Source organism: Thamnophis sirtalis, unplaced genomic scaffold (genome assembly GCF_051295495.1).
Source record: "Thamnophis sirtalis isolate CommonGarterSnake01/CBP01778 unplaced genomic scaffold, rThaSir2_p1.2 scaffold_4, whole genome shotgun sequence".
Taxonomy (NCBI): Eukaryota; Metazoa; Chordata; class Lepidosauria; order Squamata; family Natricidae; genus Thamnophis; species Thamnophis sirtalis.
The window spans coordinates 89,666,295-89,686,108 of record NW_028261384.1 but is presented as its reverse complement, the minus strand read 5'-3'; the positions used below and the strand labels follow the sequence as shown (position 1 = coordinate 89,686,108).

General features: G+C 38.7%; 1 protein-coding gene across 1 annotated transcript; it reads right to left on the bottom strand.

Moving 5' to 3' along the window:
- Window positions 1-4,749: 4,749 nt before the first annotated feature.
- Window positions 4,750-19,565, bottom strand: LOC148045968 (monocarboxylate transporter 10-like). Its single transcript, XM_087714426.1, is given in 10 exon segments — window positions 4,750-4,987; window positions 5,183-5,577; window positions 6,960-7,162; window positions 8,828-9,031; window positions 10,080-10,242; window positions 11,357-11,511; window positions 17,361-17,570; window positions 18,876-19,091; window positions 19,332-19,389; window positions 19,392-19,565. Coding segments are annotated over 10 exon segments (2,016 nt in total).
- Window positions 19,566-19,814: the final 249 nt, after the last annotated feature.

Genomic DNA, 19,814 nt, shown 5'->3' with positions numbered 1-19,814 from the left:
TGCTTATGTAAAGAGTGAATGGATGCTTGAGGAAGTCTCTTAAGGGAAGAAAACTGCTGAGGATCTAGTAGCACTGCAGGCTTCCCTACTTTTTCAGCCACGAAATGTGAAGCAACTTTTCCTCGCTCTGCTGAAAGTCTAACAGTTTTTTTTTTTTTTTTTGCAAATCCTCATCTTTTGGTTAAGAACCTAGCAAATAAATATTCTTCACTTGGTTTGTTTCCAAGCTCATGAACTTTCTGTACCATTGTCCGATGGATCTTTAACTTTTCCATAGGGTTTTTAACACTCAGGCTGATGTCTCCAGAAGCTTCTGAAATTTTGGTAGCCACTTCCTTTTGGATCTCCAACTGATGAGATTTCTCTTTTTCCTTTTATTTTTGCTTTGGGAGTGACTTGTGGCCGTTTTTTAACCTTCAGAGCTATTTTAGCACTGCAGTCTTCCACCATTGTTGAGGCCTAGTACATTACTTGCTCTTCTGCATGTTTTCTGATAGTTTTTGCAAATTGTTCCCCTTTTGTCAGCAACCTAACAATAAAATCTTTTTTCACTTAGTTTGTTTCCAAGCTCATTTTTGTACCATTGCCGGCGGTTTTTTAACCTTTCCATAGGGCTGATTTCACCAGAAGCTTCTGAAATTTCAGTAGCTACTTCCTTTTGAATCTTCAATTCATGAGTTTTCTCTTTGTTTTACAACAGGATGCAATGCTAAAAATGGATGCTTTTCAGGGGGGCTTTGGAGAGAGAAGTAAGCTGCATGTTTCAAACAGAAAAAGGGGAGGGGAAGGAAATGAGTTTGTGCAAGGAGATAAAAGAGTTGACATGCTTCACCTTTGCTAGGCCCGTTTTTGCTACTTTCAAGTTATTGTCTCGGGTAGTTCCATATGTGAACGTTTATCACACCATCAATGAGGAAAAAAATAGAAAAATGATCCTATTGATTTTGACATCAGTTTACCATGGATTTTCTTTTTGCTGACCCTTCCTTACCCCCAACGATGCCCCCTTCAATTCCATTTAAAGCAAAGAATAGAAGCCTCCTCACTGTTTCACAGGGCACCTCAAGGGTAAATCCTAATAAGGGAATTGCACCTAGCACACGGAAAGGGACCCAGTGTAGTGGAGTGCCTAAGGCAAGACTAGAATCCAGGAGCCTGCTGAGCGACCTTTGGCCAGTCACTCTTTCCCGGCCTTAGGAAGGACACAATGGTAGATCCTTTCACAAATCTTTCCAAGAAAAGTTCAGGGGCTTCTCCAGGCAGTCTCCAGGGTAACACCAGATAAGTCAGATAAGGATTTATCAGCTTCCCCAACAATTGCCATTGTGAAATATAAAGTATTGCTTCTAAAGTTTTAATTACAGTTAAAGACCTTTTTGAAAAATTAGTATTATTACAGTTAACAAAATGGCTCCCAAAACAGATAAGGGAGGGGGTGTGTGTGCTTTCTGAGCTGTAGTTAGGGAGACTTTGCCCTGTAACTAGAGAGATTTTAGACTTTGCCCTGCAGCTAGGAAATGTTTGTTAATAAGTACTCCGGATAGGTTGTGAGCTTGTTAGTATCCAGCCAATGGGAAAACAGAACAGTGTTGAGTGCTGGTAGACGGGTATAAAAACCCATTTTGTGTTTGGAACTAGGTCCTCCTCATGTGCACCTATATTTTTAAATATATTAATAAAACTTTGCTACTTTTTTGTATGGGATAAATTAAAAATATATAGCAATAAACAGTGTTTTATATCAGTAGGATTAGTCTTCTTCCTCTTCTGAACTTCTGTAGATGTAAAAAGAATAAAAGATGAGATTACGATGTGGCTATAATACTATGCATTTTTCTAATCAGTCTGTTCAACTTTTGTCAAGCTATTATTATTATAATTGATCCACTAAACTTATTATCAGGTGCTTCTAAAAAAATATCCATATATTGAGGTGCCATTATTTTTTTGAGAAGAGCAAGAATTTCAGTATTTCAGAGCTGCATTTCAACAACCCTCTCATAGCCAGTTGCTCTAAGAGAAAAGGCTTCTGTAACCACCCATAGAATCTTCTCCCAGTAGCTACTTTGGGTCTGGCACCATCACTTTTTATCTATGGTGAGGATAGGGAAAGGAAGAAGTGAAGCCCTAAGGTGAGCAGTAGGTTTCCTCATATTGCACTTCTAACAAGACTGAGGAAAGAACTATTGTGTTCTGGCTTCTCTTTTTTGGCATGTTTGAATAAATGTTATAACCCACCTGGAATTACCTATATGTGAGTTGGGCTGTTATATACGTTTGTTTAATAAATAAATGAAAGGCATGACTATTTCTATCTTCCTGTAAACAAGCATCTGTGCTAAGTAAAATATTTCAATAGGAGGAATGCAATGGGTGCAACTAAAAAAAACAGTAGCCCTTATTCCTAGTAAAGCAGTGTTTGGGAGGATACTTATTGTGGCATCCAAATGGAAATGTACTTAGGAGTAAGACACACTATATTCTCTGGGATTCATCTGTGAATTGGTTATACAGATCGGGAAGCATATTCTTCAGGGGTGGTTTTCATTTACCTTCCCTACCGATTTGCAAAAGTGCACTCACAGTTTTTTTATTATTATTATTTTAGATTTCATTTATTATTGTAATTATATATTGCTCTAGCAGAGGACCTTATTAATTCACCAAGCATTTCCATTTTTAAAAAGAGCCATTTGTCCATAAGTTATTGAAGGTTTTCTGAGTATTCTTCAAAGAATAAATATAGGATCCAATTTAAATACAAATGCAAAAGCAAAACTGAAAAAGCCTCCAATCTGTTAGAATTAGATAGATGGAAAAATGATTGGAAATTAAATCTACACGTATACATGAAAAGTTTATGGTTTCATCTTTATCTTCATTTTCAAATTGTTCTGTATTAAAATATGAATGATGCTCCAATTTATTTATTTTTGCTTTATCACATCTCCACCATAAATGATAGAAAGTCCCTTCTTTACTTTTACACTTCCAACACTCGTTTGACATATTTTTATACATCTTAGATGACTTACCTGGTGTTAGATACCAGCGATACATCATCTTATAAAAAGTTTCTTTTAAATTATAATTTAATGTAAATTTTAAATCCTTCATTCACATATTTTCCCATTCTTCAAGCATCACATATCTAAAATTCCTTACCCACTGAATCATGCAATGTTTCACATTTCAATTTCACTAACAGTTTATAAATCTTAGCAATAATATGTTCATCATTTCCACAGAGTAAGATTTCCAACTCATTTTTAACAAAGTCAAACTCATAACTCTTTTTATCCAATATAAACTTTCTTTCTGTTGTTGACAAGTAAACCAATGGCAAACATAACCTTCTGGTTCAAGTTCTTCCCTCGGCTTTAGTACTGGGTCACCAGAGTTTAAAGATAAACCAGTCTGGCTTTGCCACCATTTCTTTTCTTTAAAAAAGCTTCCTAGGGTGACATCCAAAGAGGCAGCTTCATAGAGAGCCTTGTTTTATATTTATTCCAAAGTCTTAGTGTGGAACATCTAACAAACTGAATATTAAAATCAACATTAATTTTAATTTTATCATACCATAGATAGCTGTGCCATCCAAACCTTAATTCATGGCCCTCTAGTTCAAGTAGCCTCTTGTTCTGGAGGTTCACCCATTGTTTTAACCAGGGCAGACATCAAAATACAGTTTCAAGTCTGGTAGACCCAAACTCCCTCTTTCCTTAGCATCTTACAGTAGCTTTTAGCTAATTGTTTTTTCCCTTGCCATATAAACTTAGAAATATCCTCCTGACATTGCTTAAATGGATTATTAGTTGCAAGTATTAGTAACGTCTCGAAATTTAAAAAAGCATCTTTGGTAAAATATTCATCTTAATTACAGAGATTCTGCTCAATAGTGATAGGTGCAGCTTGGCCCATCTTTGTAGGTCCGGCTTAATATCCCTCCAAAGAGGAACATAACTATTTTGAAACAGTTTTATATTTGTACTTGTCAACATAAAACTAAATATTTCATCTTTTTCTCAACCCTAAAATCCAACGTTTTGGTCAATATATCACTGTCCTGAAAAAAACATATTCTTAATCAACATTGTTGTTTTTGGTTTGTTTGTTTTAAAACCTGTCAAAGGCCCAAACTCATTTCACAAATTTTTCCAAGAAAAGTGCAGGGACTTCTCCAGGCAGTCTCCAGAGGTCAACACTGATTTGAAGGCACCAAACTTCAATCTTTCATCTTCAATTATATTTATTGTCTCTTAAAACTGGAGTTTCCTGGCTCTGCTGTCTCCTTGAAAAAGTTGCTTTGCGCAACAATAGAAATAACCCTAGGTACTCAGACAAGGACTTGCCAAGCTTCCCCAACAGTTGCCATCAAATCAGATTCCTAGAATTTTCTGTCCGCAACCTTTCCACTTCTACCTCACCTGAAATGGTGCCTCTCCTGATATCTCTCAAACACAAGTTATAAAATAATGAAAAATAAACAATTATTTTGGAAACAATTATTTGTAAAAGCTAGGTAAACAAGCATGAAAAAGTATACAGAATAACACAAAGAAATTGCTACTAGGAAGTCATGCAGATGTGCTAGATCAAATGCTGTTAATACTACTACTAATAATAATGTTAATAATGCTAATGCTAATAATGCTAATGTTTCTTAATCCTAAATACTAATAGTACTACTATTGCTATTTCCTCTCTTATGACGGTAAATTGCTAACTTCATCTTTAGCAAATATGACATCATTGCTCTTTCTGTGGGGAAGTCTTTCCAGAGTCTTTCAATGGTGTAGAAGTTTTATTTTCTTCAGTTGGATTCAGTGTAGCTGTGCTCTTAAGCTGCTCTTGATAATCATTAGGGACATCCATATCCTCCACCACCAACTCATCTTCTTTTTTGTGGGAGGCAGAAGGCACATTTCTCAACTGCTCTTCCTCATCACCAATAAAGGCATCTAAAAAAGCCACGCCATCTTCTTTTCTATGAGGAAAACGCTCCAACTGTTTAGAGTCTGACCTTTCCCTTTTCATGAATAGTTCTGGCACGGTTAGCTCTTGTCCAGGCTTTACCCCAGTTGCAATTTCAGCTTCTTCTTCATCTCCTTCATACTCATCTAAGAAAGCCACCCCATCTTGTTTTCTGTGAGGAAAACGCTCCAATTGTTTAGAGTCTGACCTTTCCTTTTTCATGAGTTGTTCTGGCACGGTTAACTCCTGTCCAGGCCTTACCCCAATTGTAATTTCAGCTTCCTCGTCACCTTCATACTCATGCAAGACCACCACATCTTCTTTTTTACAAGGTATGGGTATGTCCTGGGTCATGGAGATTGAAGTTTGACTTTGAACAGATGCTAATTCTGATTTCCCCTCAGCTGTATCGTTCTCTTGATCCGGGAAAGCCTTCATATATTCCGCAGTACCCATAGAGGTCCTAGGTTCTGACGTCATCTTAACAGATGTTGTATCTGACTTTAATATGCTTTTAAAGGATTTCATGCTGAATCCTTTTGAATGGCCTGAGGTACTTGCTGCAGGAGATATCATAGATTTTGTGAATGAGGAAGTAATACTCTGTAACAAAAAATGTATTATGAAAGACAGTATTAATGATGGCAGTTCAACAGCATTCTTCCATTTCCTCTCGTAATCTGAACACACACTATGTATCTGAGATAAAGACAGTGTACATCTGATTTTAAAAGTCTTATCATCTATTATCATGATCACTCATATTCCTTTTGAAATCTATAATTTAAATAATCTTTGGATTCATTAGCTATAAACCATCCTTCCACATAGCCTTCAAACTCTGCTTTGGCACAATTTTAAAATATATAGAGAGATTATTATAATTCCCAACATCCTAAATCAGCTTGTAAGAATTGTGATCCCAAACCAAAACTCAAGCCTTACTGTCTTGTAATCACTTCCTCTCTAAAGATTGTAAATATCTAAAGCATCTGTTCAATCCTCTTAATTACTGCAGCATGAAGACAAGCATTCCAGAGGGCACTGGAGTGAGGGAAAGGGACTATCAGATCCAACCTTTTACCCAGCTTCCTCAAATATCAAATTTGGGGACCTTCCCAACCATACAACTGGAGTTGTATTCTTCTGATACTGTAAGCAGGAAGGCTCAAGTAAAATCATATGCAAAAACCATCACATAATTCTCCATTTAGCAACTACTTCACTTAATGACTGAGTTGCTGGTCCTAACTGTGGTCACTAAACAAGAACTAAGTATACAGTTTTTGAGACAGATGGGGACTGAGGCCTCAATCTAGACATTCAGCTGCTATGGGTTCAACAGCTTTAGTACTGTATCCAATGAATTTCTGACAGAAAGAGTAATTATATCAGGTCTCCTTTATGAACATCTGATATTTTTTAACAGCCTGTGTAATTCAGCCTTTTCCCAGACAAAAGGGGTATAAGGTATTTCAGAGTGGGTTACTCCCTACTATTGGAATTTATTAAAAGGGCCTTAAGTATCTTAAAGGCAAACGGCAATGAAACTGTACTTTTTATACTTTGCATTTGTCTAGGAATGAATGAAATGAAGAAAATAACAGAATTGGGGGGGAATCTCCAGAGAAATTAGCCAAATATCTTGCTTGTGATGCATTTTTTCTAAAAAAAATAGCTGGAACTACACAAAGGGCAAGGGTTCATGCCAAACCTCTAAACTCTGAGAGTTTTAAATGAGTCTTCATGTAGCTGGCACATCCTGTTTGAGCAAATCACGAAGACCGTGATGAAGATTCTATATTAATTTCTCTACCACCTGTCAATAGAAATGCTAATAACTGAAAGGGTCATTGTGATAAAATGCCTATCAAAGATCAGGTTAGTACAGAACACATACTACCAAAGGAGGAGGAGGAGGAAGAAAAAGAAGACGAAAGAAATTTTCTTGTTTAGAGAAAGAAATGTCATCAAATACTCCTTACCCCTAATGAAATACTTGGAGATTGCCAAGGCACGATGGTATTGGTTATTACACATACAGAAGCATTAATGTAGTTTTTTGTTGCCTGGACTGATGATTTTTGCAACGAGGGTATTAAAGCAAGTATGCCAGCTGCTCCAATATTGCAAACCCCAGTTACTACAAAGCCAATGATATAATTGCCATATGGATCATACATTACACCTGAAACAAAAATATGTTGTTTACTTTTGTGCTTCCTTTCCCAAAACAGAATTTTCTTTCAAATGATACCATACATTCCAGTATCAAAAAGATTTAAGTAATCACAGCATACACCTTCCTGATCCCAAAAGCTATTCAGCTGGTCCTTGCTTAACTGCTAATTGGAATTGAAAATACCATAATTTAGCAACATAGTTTTATATAAAAAATAGCGACCATACCACTTAGCTGCAACAGTTCTTGCAATCCCCAGTTACCAATGTTAAGTGAGAAGTGTGCAGTTCGTTAAGCGAGAACCTCTTATGAGCATAGCTTCTGACTTCCTGCTGGCTTCCCCACTGACTTTGTGAGCAGCCAGCCAGAGAAATTCTTATCACATGACTGCAAGATGCTACAATGGTTGTAGGTACGAAGTCCCATTGTAACTACCCTTGTTCAGTGCTGTCATAAGTTCAAATGGTTGCTAAATGAGTAGTCATTAAACAAGGAGTACCCATATAGGCATACATAGAAAAGAAAGAGGAAAAAAGACCTAACTAGTGGTGGTAAGTATGGCAAAGCATCATTAAGTCTCTGTTCTTATTATGTGCAGACCTTATTGTGTCCTGCCACTCTGTTCTGGGTGGGCATGTGTCCTTCTGGGCTCCTGAGCAGCTAAGAGGGGTTAAGAGGGGCTCAGAGAACCAAGTGGACGCTGGCCTTGTGGCAGAACCAGTGGAAATACCTAGGAAGGAATATTGCCGTTATCTGAACAGGAATGGACCTGTCTGACCAGAGGAAACGGACAGGGTCTTTGGGGCTGTAAGCTCAGCCCCGTTCTTTAGATCCATGTCCCTCTTTGCTGATTAAACTGGTTCAGGGGATTATGCGAGTAGGTTTTAGCGATGGTCAGTTTGCCTCACCTGCTCCTCAAGAAGCCAGACAAGCGTGAGATGGGGGTGAGGCATCCATCCTTGCCCTGTTTGACCTCTCTGCAGTTTTTGATACCATTGACCATGGAGTCCTTCTGGATTGAGTTTGATTGAGGGTGGGTGATAAGAGTGCTGCTCCAGTTCACTTCCTTTCTCTGGGGCTGATTCCAGGTGAGAGTAGTTGGGGAAGAGAGATCTGAGGGACTGCTTCTTCCTCATTATATGTGCTTGTCCTACCAGAGAAAGCAGGCTGCATGTCCCAACTATTAGGGAATTAAACTTGGGTCTTGGGTGGAATATTGGACCATGTGATGGACTTGTGGGTGTGGAGGCAAGATTGTGAACTTTCAACTGGGTGCGGAAACCCAGGAAGCTTTCAGATTCAGGTTTCTACATATGTGCCAACATGTCTCTCTTAATAAATTGGAACTTTGAGGAATATTCTGCCTTGGACTCTGATTTAATTTTGGATGATATTTGGAACGCTGACAGCTATTTTACTGTGGCTCATATCATTCCCCTTGCTTGGGTGCCATTTTATTGTTTTGAAACATGACTGTTTTTAAATATTTATTGGTTTTTCTTTTTAATTCACTGCTGTATGCCATATTTGTGAGATTTGCAGGCATACAAATATAATAAGCAAATAAATACTCAGGCAGGCCTTGGGAAGAGTCAGTTCTTGGACACATTAGCAGTATAGTTTTCTCCAGGCTCAGTGTTTTTTACAGACAAATCGCATTAACTGGTTTACCTGCAAAGAGTGGACCAAAACAGCTAATTGCATTGACAGCCATCATAAATCCCCATGCAACAGGCATTCTTTCTGCTCCCACCAAATCAAATGTAAGGATAGGTAGGAGAACATAGTTTCCTGCGTCGAAAAATCCCAAAAAGGAGCGAACGACTACAAGAGCGGTAAAAGATGTGCAATGAGGAATAATAAAGTAGACCACACCTGAAAAATAAAACATGAAGGACACAGATTTCAATATGAACCAAATGTATTTATTTACTCTATAATGTAAACTAAGATAAAACAGCACTCATCAGGCTTTGCCACTGCTAATTTCCAATATTTTAGTTCTGCTTACCAAAAATTTTGTTTCTCAAGTATGATAGTAATGCATCTTCTGTGCCTCATATTAAGGAACCTATGCATTGGCTCCAAGTGCCCAAGTGTCTTCTGCTAGAGTGCCATAAAGAAATTACTGTATTTTTCAGAGTATAAGACGCACCAAAGTATAAGACACACCAAGGTTTTGAAGAGGCAAATTTTAAAAAAAAGTTTTTGCACTCTGCAAACCTCCCAAAAATGGCCCATTTGTCACAAAAATGGGCCTGTTTTTTTAAAAAGGTCATGAATAGCCCTTAGGAGGCTTGTAGAGTATTCCTGGGGAGTGGATCGGGGGCAAAAAATGAGCAAAAAACAGCCCATTTCTTGTGAAAACAGGCCCTTTTTTGTCAAAAAAAGGGCATTAGAAAGCTTATAGAGTGCTCCTGGGGGCTGGGAGGGCAAAAATGAGCATAAAATGGCTCATTTTTTGTTCATTTCTGCCCTCCCCAGCCCTCAGGAGCTCTCTGAAAGCCTCCTACAAGCTATGCACGACCATTTTGGTGAAAGGGGTGGGGTTTCAGGAGGCAAAAAATGCTGTATTCAGTGTATATGACACACCCAGATTTTCAGCCTCTTTTTTGAGGGAAAAGGGTGCATCTTATACTCCAAAAAATACAGTAGGTTCTCCCATGAGAACCCACCTCATGTGTCAGATTCCATTCTCCTAATTCCTAATTTCTACTCATCATGTTCCAGTGAGAACTGGAATTCAAGCCATCACACGAATGGCCTCAAGAAGATTTGGCAATAATTAACTTAAGGCACAGGGTTAACTTGTAGTTGTGCTGATATAACTCATATGTGCAAGAAATGACACTCTAGATGTTTCTAGGTCTAAAACCATAATTTCTCAGCCAAAAAACATTCAGAAGCTTACTGTGAAACTTACCAACAGATAATATGGATGCCTGGTTAACATAAAGTCGGTCGACACTTTCAATATCACAAATTTTTCCAAACAGAAGACAACTAATCATGCTGCTTACTCCAAGTCCCACCATAATGTAGGATGCTTTTTCCACAGGAATACCCAAATCGTCTGCAAGTTTCATCTGCAAAAAAGAAAATGAAGCACGATTTTTAACATGTTGGGTTTAAAGTATTCTGTTTAGTGAACACTAGTCATAATTAAGCTAACCTAGTAATTAAATATAGCTGCAAATTCAGTCATACTTGTTTAAAGATTTATGCAAATAGTTAGCAAAAAAACAAAAAAACCATAGATGTAACTGACTGACAATTCAAACATTTCATACTCTTCTCCTGATAAGTCTATCTTCATTGGATACATTAGTGTTCTCCAATTTGGTGCCTCCATAATGCATTGCCAAAAATCAAACTGACAGGGGACTATGGGATTTAATCCAATATATGAAGGCGGCACCAAATTTAGATTCTTTGGCAATGACACGATGTTTTCTTCAAAAATTATTCCTCAAAAGTAATTGACCAAGTATTATTCAAGTTTTGAAAGTTAGTACAGTCAAGACTGCAGTTGGTGTTTCTGACACTATTGAAATAAATGTACACTTGTTCTCAGTGACCACTTACCTATTATGGACAAACGACAATCTTACAGCTACTAAAAATAAATCAACTTGGCCCAAATTGATGTAGCCCGTCTCCAAAATTGAGTTAAGGATTAAAACTGGTAAAAATTGAATGTTTAGCCACATGTCTTAAAATAGTTAGAATTAGCTGAAAAAACGGGGTAGTCTGGGTATGTATTTATCCCAATCCTGTATTGGAGGGAGCCCCTTGTGGAGTACTGTGAAGCCGTTACCATGGCAACTCCACTGTGCTGTACAGTAGAAGCCATTTTAAGGCACAACATCTTTATAGAACTTGAATCCAAAAGGCATACATTCACTGTCAAAAGTACTGTGACTTGACACTATAGATATAATATAACACACTCCATTTGTGCAAGTACCATGCACACATACCTACTGCTCATTTAAATGGAGCGTGTGTATGTGCTTGGCTGGTGCTCATGCAAGTGAAGATATGCGTGGACACACACACACACACGAGCCGGCCATTACCATGGCCTGGTTGCAAACCCTCAAAGCCCACTAGTGGGTCATGGCCCACAGGTTGGGGACCCTCGTTCCAAGCTATAACAGAAAAGCCAAAAAAAAAAAAAAAAAGATAATGGCAACTTACCATATGCACAAAAGGTATGTAGAATCCAAATTTTGCTAATCCAAGAGAACTGACCCATATCTCAAAAATACGATCTTTCCATAAAGCTAAATCGACTATAAACCCTCTTAGAGGCGATGTGTTAAATTTTTCAACTACACTTGGATGAGTTCTATCTGTAAAATACAAAGTAAAAAAAAAGAGAAATTATTACTGTGTACGGAATACTGATTAATTTCACCAGAAAGCAATAAATACAACAGTTATGTGCAACCCAGATAACATAAAAAGTGCATCACAAATGAGCACAGGATGGATTTGTGTGATGTTTAAGCAATTATTTTGAGGATGATTGCAAAAAATGATTTTATATACCACAAGAACCTCTGTTAACATGTCTTGCTGGACACAGCTGGAGCAGGTATAGGCATTAGAGAGAATGAGTTCCTTGTACACAAAAAGTTTACTTTTATCATGAATAGGAATCACACCGGGATTTTTTTTTCTACCCTGGTGCCTACAATTTCCGAAATGCAGCCAGTATGTTCGGTGGGAAAGGCATAAGGGAATGGCCTAGAAAAACATGAGGAAAAGCCATTACCAAGGCAACCATCAAACAAGTGTGGCTTAAGTCCATTCCAAGAAACTAATTTCAGTAATCATCTCAGACACACCCCTCTCTACGTCACACAAAGATAAAATGAGAGCAGAACAAAGCACATTGGGAATTGCAAGAATTTTTTACTATAGCTCTTTGAATAAAAGTAATTTTAGACCTAAAGTATGTGGCATTGATTTCTAAGTCTAGTCTACTTGGCAAGGCTGACTGGATAACAGGAGCTGCAATTTACTGTATTTTTCAGAGTATAAGACGCACCGGAGTACAAGACACATCAGGTAAATTTTAAAAAAAGTTTTTGCACTCTGAAGACCTCCCAAACCTCCTGCATGCCTCATTTGTGAAAAACGGGGCATTCAGAGAGCTTCAGAGGCTTGCAAAGTGCTCCTGGGGGCTGGGGGGGGATGAGGAAAAAGTGGTCTGTATTTCGCCAAAAGAAAGGGCATGCATAGCCTTTAGGTACTCCTGGGGGCTGGTGGGGTGTAACAAGCAAAAAAGGGCTGTTTTTTGCCAAAACAGGCCCTTTTGCCACAAAAAGGGCACACATAGCCTTTAGGAGGCCTGCAAAGTGCTCTTGAGGGCTGGGGGGGGGGGACGAGCAAAAAACAGTCTATTTTTTGCTCATTTTTGCCCACCCCAGCCCCCATTAGCACTTTGCAGGCCTCCCAAACCCTCTGCACGTCCATTTTTGTGAAGGGGCAGGGTTTCAGAGGCCAAAAATGCTGTATTCAGTGTATAAGACACACCCAGATTTTCCCCTTTTTTCGGGGGGGGGTAAGGTGCATCTTATATTCTGAAAAATACGGTAACTCAATTTTCCCTAGGTTAAGGAAATTTGTTCTAGATACTTGACACAACTACTTAGTTGCTTTCATTTGCAATTTGCATTCCTGGAAGCAAACAGCATGGGTGATTTAAGAAATGAATTGAGTTGCTTTAGTGCAGTCCTATGCCTCAAGTTCTGGGGTGTTAAAATGAAAACAGTCTTTTTTCCATTTCATTTACTGAAATGAAAAAGACAAGAAACATGAATTTCAGGAATTAAACTACAATATTTCCCAGAAGAACGGGTTTGTCTTTTACTATAAGGCATACTGATAAGGTCTTTCCTAATTAATATGTCCCAGCTTTTCTGTTCCCCAAAGCTGCCCTATAAATTTATTAAATAAAATAAGCAGTCAGTGACAGGTCTCTTTACTGACAATAACTGAGCTAGCCCTTTCCTGAATTCTTATCATCTGAAAACCCAAATTAGATTGGAGACAGAATGATAAATGAGGGGGATGATAAAAGTAATTTTGGACGAATAGAAGTTAACAAAAAATCTATAGTGAACCTGGAAGCAATTAACTTCCGGGAACACCCCCTCTAAGGTGCGGCTAGAACTGGCCACCCGCAAAGGACGTCGCTGCCACAGGTGGGGGTGCTGGCAGGAGCTTTGGCGGCTTCACCTCAGCCACAGCATTGGGCGGCAAATCTGGCAGTGCTGTTGGAGGAGGAGGAGGAGGAGGAGGAGGCAGCTGATATTCCGGTGGTGGCGGGGGCTTTGGGGCTTCACTTCAACCGCAGCACTGGGCGCAAGTGGCTAGGAATGGCCACCCACAAAAGGGGCTTACCAAGTTTACCCACCTTCTCCAAGAAACAACTACATTTCTCTCTTTCTTTATCCCCTACGTTACTTCTTTTTCAGTTTGTACATGTTCCTGGGTGGTATCTTTTTGCCCACTTCTACTTAAGGATGGAAGTCCTCCCTAGGAAAATGATTGTACCTGACATACTATCTCTTCTTAGTTGGTTAGTTGAAACCCACCACTGCTCTGTATGCTGGTTTGTGTGTTCTCCAACACAACTCTCACAACGCTTCGCTGAACATACTCGCTCTCCCAATGGAAAGCTTACCTAACAGGTTTTCTCATGAAAAAGTGCTGCAAAGCAAAAGCAAAAGCAAAAGCAAAAGCAAAAGCAAAAGCAAAAGCAAAAGCAAAAGCAAAAGCAAAAGCAAAAGCAAAAGCAAAAATATGTTTTCAAAAACAGAAGAAATGTGTGACAAAATTTGATTTTAATGTAAAGCATTACCTGGAGTGTAGGCCAGACTTGATCCCACACCAACAATGATTCCACGTGTGAAAAATAGGGTTTTCAATTTGTCAGCATATGATGACCACAGTAGACCACCTATGGTCATCAAATCTCCAATTACTGCCACTTTGATGGCTCCATATTTCATCAGGAGTTTTCCTGACACGGGACCAAACATCATAATCAGGGCATAGCTGATTGATCCAATCCAAGCTTAAAAAGACAAATGCATTTAATTAAACATATAAAAAAATATCATAAAAAAAATATTATCAACTCACTTGTATGTTTTACTGAGGTAAATGACACTAATTCTTGTGCATTTCAGGAGCATTGACATATAGTTTAAACCATTTGCTTAAAGACTGTTAATAAGCAAGACATAATTATAAACAAAACTGCAGTACAATATATCAAAGCTATGCTGGAAACCTTAATGTAACAATGACCTACCTATCTGCGAGTTACTTGATTCGAAAGTATCAAGAAGGGGCAGCATGTAAACACCAAAGGGGCACTATGAAATCCACTGACAAGCAAGCAGTGAGTAGCAGCCGCCGCCACTACAACCCAGCCCCAACCTCCATCTGGAGGGGGTTGTAAAAAAGAGGCATCCGACCTGATATCCTCCAAAGTACATGTTCTTCTTAATCTCCGTTTATTGAAGAAACCACGGACTTTCTTCATGACTGGGAACAAAGAATTGTAGAGAAGAAAAAAAGCATTATTAATCTCTCAAATAGAAAAGATTCAGCACACCTGTCCAATAATCAGAATTTTCTTACTAAAGCAGCATGCACATAGGAGCAGTGTTTGCATTACACCATGTCAGCAAACATTTCAAACTTGTGGCGGTGCTCAACAAGGGGCACTTACAATTGGTCTGCAGAGTTCTGGCCATCGCACCGTCTCTGCAGTTACACAATTGAGACCTGGTTCTTGGCACTTGGTTTGCAATTGCAATGTTGCAGCAAGCTGCTATGGTGCTAGTGCAATTTCTGAAGTTTCCTGCTGACTTTCCAGTAGGAAAGTCAATGGGGAAGAGAGCAGGAAGTTGGAAGTCACTGTCATGTAAGGTCGGTGTTTAATGATGCACACAATGGTCTCTTAATGATGAAAACTGGGATCGCCATCCCTAAGCAGCACAGTCACATGAAAATGCACCACTGCCTTGCTTACCAATGGCAATTCCAGTCCCAATTGTCTTTATAACCCGAAAAACTACCTGTACTGCCTGCTGGCAAAGCTGACTTGACTATTTATTTACAACTTTTTATAAGTTATCTAAAAGATGTTACAAGTGTCAATTCCTAGAAGCATAATTTCACAATTAATTTTATAAGACTATAAAAGCTATTTTATTCATCAGTGAACATTTCACTATCAGAGAAATGCTAGGTATAAGAGGATTTTTTTAACACATGCCTTGTTTTTGCTGATATAACTCATATGTGGAAGAAATGACACTCTAGATGTTTCTAGGTCTAAAACCATAATTTCTCAGCCAAAAAACATTCAGAAGCTTACTGTGAAACTTACCAACAGATAATATGGATGCCTGGTTAACATAAAGTCAGTCGACACTTTCAATATCACAAATTTTTCCAAACAGAAGACAACTAATCATGCTGCTTACTCCAAGTCCCACCATAATGTAGGATGCTTTTTCCACAGGAATACCCAAATCGTCTGCAAGTTTCATCTGCAAAAAAGAAAATGAAGCACGATTTTTAACATGTTGGGTTTAAAGTATTCTGTTTAGTGAACACTAGTCATAATTAAGCTAACCTAGTAATTAAATATAGCCGCAAATTCAGTCATACTTGTTTAAAGATTTATGCAAATAGTTAGCAAAAAAAATAAAAAAATAGATGTAACTGACTGACAATTCAAACATTTCATACTCTTCTCCTGATAAGTCTATCTTCATTGGATACATTAGTGTTCTCCAATTTGGTGCCTCCATAATGCATTGCCAAAAATCAAACTGACAGGGGACTATGGGATTTAATCCAATATATGAAGGCGGCACCAAATTTAGATCCTTTGGCAATGACACGATGTTTTCTTCAAAAATTATTCCTCAAAAGTAATTGACCAAGTATTATTCAAGTTTTGAAAGTTAGTACAGTCAAGACTGCAGTTGGTGTATCTGACACTATTGAAATAAATGTACACTTGTTCTCAGTGACCACTTACCTATTATGGACAAACGACAATCTTACAGCTACTAAAAATAAATCAACTTGGCCCAAATTGATGTAGCCCGTCTCCAAAATTGAGTTAAGGATTAAAACTGGTAAAAATTGAATGTTTAGCCACATGTCTTAAAATAGTTAGAATTAGCTGAAAAAACGGGGTAGTCTGGGTATGTATTTATCCCAATCCTGTATTGGAGGGAGCCCCTTGTGGAGTACTGTGAAGCCGTTACCATGGCAACTCCACTGTGCTGTACAGTAGAAGCCATTTTAAGGCACAACATCTTTACAGAACTTGAATCCAAAAGGCATACATTCACTGTCAAAAGTACTGTGACTTGACACTATAGATATAATATAACACACTCCATTTGTGCAAGTACCATGCACACATACCTACTGCTCATTTAAATGGAGCGTGTGTATGTGCTTGGCTGGTGCTCATGCAAGTGAAGATATGCGTGGACACACACACACACACGAGCCGGCCATTACCATGGCCTGGTTGCAAACCCTCAAAGCCCACTAGTGGGTCATGGCCCACAGGTTGGGGACCCTCGTTCCAAGCTATAACAGAAAAGCCAAAAAAAAAAAAAAAAAAAAAAAAGATAATGGCAACTTACCATATGCCCAAAAGGTATGTAGAATCCAAATTTTGCTAATCCAAGAGAACTGACCCATATCTCAAAAATACGATCTTTCCATAAAGCTAAATCGACTATAAACCCTCTTAGAGGTGATGTGTTAAATTTTTCAACTACACTTGGATGAGTTCTATCTGTAAAATACAAAGTAAAAAAAAAGAGAAATTATTACTGTGTACGGAATACTGATTAAGTCTACAACCAGCATCCCAGATTGAGATCAAATTGCAAACATGGTTGCAATACTTGTCCTAAATGTTGGATTTACTTTCTTTTTATTCCCATGTTGCTACTTATTTATTGGGGGGGCAGGGATGTATAGTTGTGTTTTGTCTGAGTAATTGTGTAGGAAAATTCAGAAACCTGAAAAGAACTCTTTGTGTTACTTTGTATCCTTATTTTGCTCAATATGGATTCTCTTCCCCCCCCCACACACACAGGAAAAAGGAGATATTTAATTTAAAATGCCCAAAGCAGATACATACGTTTTTGAAGAGGCCTGTAGGCAAATCCAGCAAAAATACATATGGTTAGAATTGCACTATACACACGCAAACTATCTCTCCATCCAAAATTCTGAATTAGATAATACTGAAGTCTATTCTGTACGAAAGTTCCTGCAGCCCCTCCAGCCATCACTAATCCAGTGGCAAATGAACGCTTTGTAGTCAAGTAAAGGCTAACCATTATCAGGCCTATCAAGAAATAAACAGAAATTTAAAGTAGTTGTTTTATATTGAAGACCAGTCACATCACACTCTGTTTTATTTAACATGAAAAAGGTATCTGGGAAAGGAGAAAGCTTAAACATTGCTTTGCATCTGACACAATTAAAAACCATGCTACTATTTTTAATGAGTTTTGTTAGGAATTTAATCTAACAGTTGGGTTGGCAATATATAAATCATGTAGCAATGTTGTAATTGTTTCTTTAAATCATACTGTAAAATGTGATTGGTTGCTGTTTTTCCTCTATCGGCCATACGAGAGAGCCAGAATGACTGCTAGCTCTCTGTTTGCTAGATGCTGGGCTGATCTGATCTGAGTGTCGTGAGCTATTGTAAGTTTTGCAACAGTTAGCAAACGGACTGTTTGTATGATTATGGACTATGTTATTTGGATTATCCCTTAACTGAAAGACATTGATGACGGACTGTCTTATCTGTTTATGACTTGGACTGTTTGATGGACTCTGATACCTCTATTTCCACGAAAGTAAAAGCCTATTTAAACTGCAGCGTCTCTGTATCAGGGGTGGGTTCCTACTGGTCCTTGCGGACCAGTTGGTCGGTGAACCTGGAAGCAATTAACTTCCGGGAACACCCCCTCTAAGGTGCGGCTAGAACTGGCCACCCGCAAAGGACGTCGCTGCCACAGGTGGGGGTGCTGGCAGGAGCTTTGGCGGCTTCACCTCAGCCACAGCATTGGGCGGCAAATCTGGCAGTGCTGTTGGAGGAGGAGGAGGAGGAGGAGGCGGCAGCAGATATTCCGGTGGTGGCGAGGGCTTTGGGGCTTCACTTCAACCGCAGCACTGGGCGCAAGTGGCTAGGAATGGCCACCCACAAAAGGGGCTTACCAAGTTTACCCACCTTCTCCAAGAAACAACTACATTTCTCTCTTTCTTTATCCCCTACGTTACTTCTTTTTCAGTTTGTACATGTTCCTGGGTGGTATCTTTTTGCCCACTTCTACTTAAGGATGGAAGTCCTCCCTAGGAAAATGATTGTACCTGACATACTATCTCTTCTTAGTTGGTTAGTTGAAACCCACCACTGCTCTGTATGCTGGTTTGTGTGTTCTCCAACACAACTCTCACAACGCTTCGCTGAACATACTCGCTCTCCCAATGGAAAGCTTACCTAACAGGTTTTCTCATGAAAAAGTGCTGCAAAGCAAAAGCAAAAGCAAAAGCAAAAGCAAAAGCAAAAGCAAAAGCAAAAATATGTTTTCAAAAACAGAAGAAATGTGTGACAAAATTTGATTTTAATGTAAAGCATTACCTGGAGTATAGGCCAGACTTGATCCCACACCAACAATGATTCCACGTGTGAAAAATAGGGTTTTCAATTTGTCAGCATATGATGACCACAGTAGACCACCTATGGTCATCAAATCTCCAATTACTGCCACTTTGATGGCTCCATATTTCATCAGGAGTTTTCCTGACACGGGACCAAACATCATAATCAGGGCATAGCTGATTGATCCAATCCAAGCTTAAAAAGACAAATGCATTTAATTAAACATATAAAAAAATATCATAAAAAAAATATTATCAACTCACTTGTATGTTTTACTGAGGTAAATGACACTAATTCTTGTGCATTTCAGGAGCATTGACATATAGTTTAAACCATTTGCTTAAAGACTGTTAATAAGCAAGACATAATTATAAACAAAACTGCAGTACAATATATCAAAGCTATGCTGGAAACCTTAATGTAACAATGACCTACCTATCTGCGAGTTACTTGATTCGAAAGTATCAAGAAGGGGCAGCATGTAAACACCAAAGGGGCACTATGAAATCCACTGACAAGCAAGCAGTGAGTAGCAGCCGCCGCCACTACAACCCAGCCCCAACCTCCATCTGGAGGGGGTTGTAAAAAAGAGGCATCCGACCTGATATCCTCCAAAGTACATGTTCTTCTTAATCTCCGTTTATTGAAGAAACCACGGACTTTCTTCATGACTGGGAACAAAGAATTGTAGAGAAGAAAAAAAGCATTATTAATCTCTCAAATAGAAAAGATTCAGCACACCTGTCCAATAATCAGAATTTTCTTACTAAAGCAGCATGCACATAGGAGCAGTGTTTGCATTACACCATGTCAGCAAACATTTCAAACTTGTGGCGGTGCTCAACAAGGGGCACTTACAATTGGTCTGCAGAGTTCTGGCCATCGCACCGTCTCTGCAGTTACACAATTGAGACCTGG